A 6915-nucleotide genomic window follows, 5' to 3' on the forward strand; every position below is an offset into this window, starting at 1 on the left:
TTTTTTTTTTTTTTTTTTTTTTTTTTTTTTTTGTGTGTGTGTTAATTTTATTATTACATCATATTCAAATTTATTTAATAAGGTGATAGCTTTATTAATAATATCCTTACTTCTAATAATATTAAAAAGTATATAAACAAAATTAAATACAAATTAATAAATTATAATATTTTATTTAAAACATAATTTATATAAATATATTTACAGAATATTTAGTATGTGTGAAAAATGAAATTTCTGTTCATTTCCTATTAGGAGAATTTTTATTTTGTTTAAAAAATCATTAAAATTATTCATATAATCACCTATAAAAAAATTACAAAAATTTATATATATATATGTATATATATATGTATATTTGTTAAGAGAAAAAAATTTTACTTTCAGAAGTAATAAAGGTTTCTGATTTTTCTTTATGTAAATAATTGTCGATACATGTTATTAAAAATTCATATATCACTTCAGAATTCAAAGATGTCAAATTAAATACATTTTTTTTTAATTGTAAGTTATTATTAATGAAAATTAAAATATCATAAACTTTTTGTAATTTTTCTTGATAATTTTCATTAGAAGTTAAGTAAATTTCTAATTTTTTTTTCAAATTGTCTAAAACAATTTCATTTTGCTTTTCTTTATCCATATTAAGTAAAAAGTTAAAAAAAAAATCCATATTATTTATTACATCCAGTTCTTGATTTTCTACATATTTCTAAAAAAAATAAATAAAATATATTTTTTTTATATTTTTTTTTTTTTATTTTTTTTAATATAAATATAAATTGATTAAAAAATCAACATAAAATAAAAATAAATAGAAAACTTCAGTAAAAAAAAAAAAAAAGATATATATTAATAAACTACCTTGTATATTTTAGTTGATATTTCATCTATAATATTTTCATTAACACCTAAAATTTTTACTAATATAAAAATATTTTCTTTATAAATTAATCTGTTTTCATTACTTATTATGTCAATTACATATAAAACATATCGTTCAATTATTTTGTGAACTAAATTATAGTTTGATTCAATTAAAGAAAACTTAACATAATATTTATCATTCTTCTTTTTTATAAGATCAAAATTTTTGTATATAGTTAATATTTCATTTATATTATTTATAAAATCTTCATCACTTTTATATATGTAAAAATTTTCTTTAATTTTCTGATAAAATGCATATGTTTGTTTGAATATACAACTCAATTCTACATCTACCGATTTTTCATTGGATATATTTAAAAAATTAATAATTTTTTTCAAATACATATTTTTTATATTTATGTAGTTTTTATTTAATATATTTGTTTTAATTATATCATTTATCATTTTTTCATATTCATCTATTAAATATACATCATGAATTTCTTCAGGATTTTTTATATCTAATATAACTTCATAAAAATATAACTCCTTTCTATTATTATATATGTTTTCCTTTAATTCAAACAATTTATTTATATACATTTTTCTACATATCTCTCTGAAAGATTCATCATCAATAGACTCAAATATATTTTCTTTTTTTATCTTATAATCATTAATATTTCTTTTTTCTTTTTTATTTTTTCTTTTAATTTCTGATAAAAAATCTTCAAAGTTTACGTTTTTATAATTAAATAAATTATCATTTCCTATAATTTTTAAATCCATATCTAAATTTTTTAAGTTATTTAAATATTTAATAGCTACCTTTTCTAGAAATTTATTTATAATATTATCTTCAATTTCTTTATCAATTTCTTCATTATCTAAATTAAAAATAGTCTTAAATATTTTTCTTTCTGACTGATTTTTCATATATTTTAAAACAAATTCTTCATATAATTTTTTTTTTGTATCAAATAATAGAATCTCTTTTTCTTTAACATCTTCTTTTACTCTATCCTTATAAAAGCTATTTTTTATATCTTCCCCCTCTTTTAAGAAGTATTCTTCATTCTTTTTTAGATTTTCTTCCTCATCATTCTCTAAATTTTCATCATCATTCTCTGAAATTTCATCATCATTCTCTAAAATTTCATCATCATTCTGTAAAATTTCTTCATTATTTTGTAATTTTTCTTCATTATTTTGTAAGTTTCCTTCATTAGCTTGTGTAAGGTTCTCTTCATTTTTATCTATATTATTATTTTTCTCTTTTAAGGATTCCTCAATTTTACTTTTTTCTTCATATACAATATCGTTTTTATCTTTATCATACATATATTTATTCATTATATCGCTATCATGGTAAAAATTGAATGAAAATAAATCATCTAAATTAAGAAATTCATTTTTTATTTTAAGATATTTTCTTTTTTTTTTTATCATTTTATAAACGTTTATTAAATTTATTACAAGTTTTAAACATTTATCGATATTCTCTAATTTTAAAAATATATTGATATTTTCTTTTGTTTTTATTACAAAATTTAGAATAATATTTTTTATAATATTTTCAGTACAACTATTTGATAAAGATATTCCTCTTTTTAAGAAAAATAAATTGTCATTTTTATTTTTTAATTTTTTGAAAATTAAATTATTAATTAATATTTTATATTCTTTATAAATATATGAAAATAAATATTTTTCTATATATTTATTTGTAAATTCTTTATCTATTATTAAATATTTCCTTAAAAAGTAAATATCATTTAATTTTTTTAATAAAATTTCTTTTTCTCTTAATTCTTTTTTCTCTTTTTCTATTAATTCATTATCTACTTTTTCTTTATTATATGCTTCCATGAAATTATCATCTATTATATAATTTATACTATCTTCTATGTAGTGATATATGTTATGATTATCATTAAATATAGATTCATTTTCAACTATATTTTCATCTTCCATTATATTTTCATCTTTGAAAATTTTACTTTCATAATTTAAATGTTCATTAATAAATTTATCTTCATTTCCATTAGACTCATTATTATCTTCTTCTAATTCCTTATCTGTTTTTATAAAATCTTTTGAGTCAAAGATAGTTACATCATCCTTGTAATTATTTATATATATTTTATTATTTAAATTATTTTTATCTTCCTTATCTTTTTCATTTAGATTTTCATCATAATCTTTTATTTCTTCTTTATCTTCATTTTCATATTTTTCATTTCCTTCTTTTTCACTTTCATTTTTACTATTTTGAGTATAAAATAATTCATAATTTTTATCTTCAATGATATTTTTTGTTAGTTTCATAAAGATTGTCATATTAACCTCTTCAATAATACTACTATCTAAAGTTATAAAATTAATTTTCTTGATATCATCATACACATTATTTGAAAAGTTTTTATTCTTAAATATAGAGTAAATATAATTTTCGTATCCTTTTTTTAGGGTATCTAATAAGCAGTTATTTATTATTTTTTCTTTTATCTACAAAAAAAAAAAAAAAAAAAAATAAAAATAAAAATAAAATAATAAAATTTAAATTATATTAATAAATAAATATTTACATATAATTTATACAACTTTTTTTTTTTTTTTTTTTAATAAAAATTATAATTCTAAAATTATTTTCTTTATATATAAAATGAAAAAAAAAAAACTTACATTTAGGTTTTCAGAAATATATGTAAGCAGAAAATAATTAGAAATTTTATTATTTTTAAAAAAAAAAGGAATTTTATATTTATTTTCTTTAATAATATTTAATTTGTGTATATCTACAACTTCATATTTAAATTTAAGATTTATTATATAAAATATGTAAAAAATTTTTGATAATACATCTTTATTTTGATTATTCTTATTTAAACAATATATGTGGTATTTGTTTAGAACTAGACTAATAACATTTTTAATATTTTCTCTATTATTTCTAAATAATTTTTGATATAATGATATAAAACAGTTTATATTATAAATTGTATTTTCATCTAAATTTTCATTTGTATAAATTTTGTTACTTAAATATTGAGAAAACATATCATTTAAAGAATTTAAAACATCATTTAACGAATAATTAAATTTACACATAAATTCTTCTATATTTTTCTTATTTAAATTATGTAAACCCTCATAAAAAAAATAATGATTAAATAATATGGAAAATGAATCTTCTGTTATACAAAAGTACTGATTATATTTATTTATTAATAAGATATTTATAATTAATGAAAATATTCCTATTTCATAAAATTTCACATTTTTTATAAAATATATTGTATCAAAATAATTTTTTAAAAAAAACCAATTTTCTAAATTAATATTTTTTATCAACATACTTATAGAATATGTTAAAATTCCACTAATACAAAACAAAGAAAAATATTTTAGAAGATTTACATTTTTAAGATAAAATGATATAAAATTACATAATTTTTTTCTAGAAAATAAGTTATCTCGTTTATCTAACTTACCTAAAAAAAAAAAAAAAAAAAAAAAAAAAAAACAGTTTTCTTTTTTAATATATTTATAATATTAATTAAATCAATATAAGGGAGTCAATATAACTTTATTNCCAAAAAAAAAAAAAAAAAAAAAAAAAAAAAACAGTTTTCTTTTTTAATATATTTATAATATTAATTAAATCAATATAAGGGAGTCAATATAACTTTATTTTTTTATTTTTTTAAAATATAAATATAATAGAATAATTCCTATATAAACTTATAAAGAATGAAATGAAAATAAATATAAATGTATATAATAGTTTAAATATACTTTTTTTAAAAATATATACATTTTTTTTTTTTTTTTTTTTTTTATATATATATAATTTTATTATATTGTCTATTTTTATGATTCTTTTTGATTATTTTTATTTTTAACAAAGATTTTTTAAAAATTATAACAATACTTACCATTTTGAACTGTACTTGAAACATCTTTATTGTTTATAAGATTATTTACATAATAGTAATAAGATTGAATATTTTTATAATTTTTGTTATAACTCATAGCATTATTATTTCTTTCTTTTAAATATAAGGATAAAATAAAATTTAAAATATTATAATTTTTCCTTTGTTTTCTTTCTTTTTCATTCTTCATTTGATTGAAATAGTACTCAACTGATTTATTTCCTCTATTAAAATAACCAAATTTAGAAAAAAATTCTTCTTCATTTTTAAGAGTTGATATATAATTTATTAGTTTCAAAATTTCATTTTTTCTATCATCTTCATTATTTTCCAGATCGTTTTTTTTTAAATATTCTTCAATATCTTCATATGTAAAATCATTTTCATCACTTATGTATAAATGAAAAGAATTAGATGATTTACTTTTTTTTTTATTATAGTAATATTTAATGTAGTTGGAATTTTTTTTAAATAAAGAATTGGGTTCGTATACAGTTGATCCAATATAAGTTTTTACTTTAAATTTTTTATAGTTTCTTAAAGTAAAAGAAAAAAAATTAAATAAAAATATAACTAAAAAGTTAAAAATAAAAGAGGAATTTTTGATCATTTCTAATCTATAGAATAAAAATTTCACACAATCATTAATAGTGATACTTCAATTACAAATTTGTATATCTTTGTAGATAAAATAAAATATAAAATATAAACAAAAAAAAAATATTTTAACACATTTCATCCTTTTCACTTTTATATACATATTTTTTTTTTTTTTTTTTTTTTTCCATAAATTTTATAATTGATATTATTAAAAATGGTTTACAAAAAAAGAATTTTAACTTATATTGAATTTAGAGAATACATCATTATTTTGTGTAAATATATGTAAAATTCAGATATTTACTACTTGTGTATTTATTAAATATTTTCTTAAATATAACAAATTTTTTTTTTTTTAAATTACACTTTATTAATTTTTTACACTATCGTAAATCCTTTTTTCATAATTTACCTCATATTTTATTATATGTGTATTTATTTTATATCTTTTCAATGATATTTAAAACATATTTATATAGTAAATATTATTATATATATTTTTGTATGAATTTTATATATATTATTTTATATATATATATAATAATAAAATATATTCCATTAATTTTTCTTTATTTTTTTTCATAAAGTTAATAAAATCGTTTATTATTTCTAATCAAAGTTATCTTGTTTTTTTTTTTTTTTTTTATAATAAATATAAAAAATTTTAAAAAAAATAAAAATTAATATTAAAAAAAAAATTTAAGGAAAAAAAGAAATATTTTTATGGTAGAATAAAACACAAAGTTTATAAAAAAATATCTATTAAATACAATACAATACTATAACATAATTAAAAAAAAAAAATATGATATCCCTTAATAAGAATTTATTAAACTTCTTATCTATTTTTAAAAGAGATTCAAAAAACGATGAATTTACACGTAATTTACATATGTATATATAATTTTATAAAATTATATTTTAATTAGAATTTCTTTTTTTGCTGTTTTCATTTTTTTTTTTTCTATCACATTAATAATATATTTTCCATCTATTTATTTATTCTTTTTTCTCTTTTTTTTGTTACTTTTTGTTCTGTGTGTCCTTTTCACATAAATAATTTTTTCTTTTTTTAAAAGATGAATATTTAGATGACAAAATTGAAAATACCAAATGTGAAAGCGAATATAATATCTTATTAGAATGTTTAGATAAATATGATAGGTCTAATATTTATAATTTACATTTTAATTCATTGATATATTTTTAATTTTATTAAAAAAAAAAATTTTTTATTTTAATATATAGAAACTGGAGAAAGTGTCAAGAAGAATTAAAAATATTCAAAGGATGCTACAATGAAAATAATAAAATTATTATTGATAGAAAAAACTAATATTAATAATAAATTTACAGTTATATTTAATGAATTATCATTTTTTGATGTTTAATTTAATTTTTTAAATAAAAATGTTTTTGTATAGAAAAAATCTTTCCAATTTTTAATTACAAAAAAGAAATTTCTAAATGTGTTAGGAGTACTATATTTATTTCCTTCTTAAACAGT

At 14.9% G+C, this 6915-nt stretch overlaps 2 protein-coding genes across 2 annotated transcripts in view; one reads left to right on the top strand and one right to left on the bottom strand.

The window, feature by feature from the left end:
• PGAL8A_00046200 (conserved Plasmodium protein, unknown function) overlaps positions 1–5418 on the bottom strand; it is a gene marked incomplete at both ends in the record, with an annotated part of 7006 nt that extends 1588 nt beyond the window's left edge. Inside the window, 6 exons of the mRNA XM_028674480.1 lie at positions 58–112; positions 206–305; positions 382–712; positions 865–3378; positions 3556–4364; positions 4809–5418. Of these exons, the coding sequence (XP_028530828.1) occupies positions 58–112; positions 206–305; positions 382–712; positions 865–3378; positions 3556–4364; positions 4809–5418 (4419 nt within the window). The remainder of the gene's footprint in view (positions 1–57; positions 113–205; positions 306–381; positions 713–864; positions 3379–3555; positions 4365–4808) is intronic.
• Positions 5419–6213: 795 nt separating this feature from the next.
• PGAL8A_00046300 (conserved Plasmodium protein, unknown function) lies at positions 6214–6744 on the top strand (the record flags this gene model as incomplete). The annotated part of the gene is made up of 3 exons (XM_028674481.1): positions 6214–6289; positions 6488–6572; positions 6657–6744. 3 exons carry the CDS (start codon positions 6214–6216, stop codon positions 6742–6744), a joined length of 249 nt encoding a protein of 82 aa, XP_028530829.1.
• Positions 6745–6915: the final 171 nt, after the last annotated feature.

This window comes from Plasmodium gallinaceum (assembly GCF_900005855.1).
Source record: "Plasmodium gallinaceum strain 8A genome assembly, contig: PGAL8A_v1_32, whole genome shotgun sequence".
Lineage (NCBI taxonomy): Eukaryota > Apicomplexa > Aconoidasida > Haemosporida > Plasmodiidae > Plasmodium > Plasmodium gallinaceum.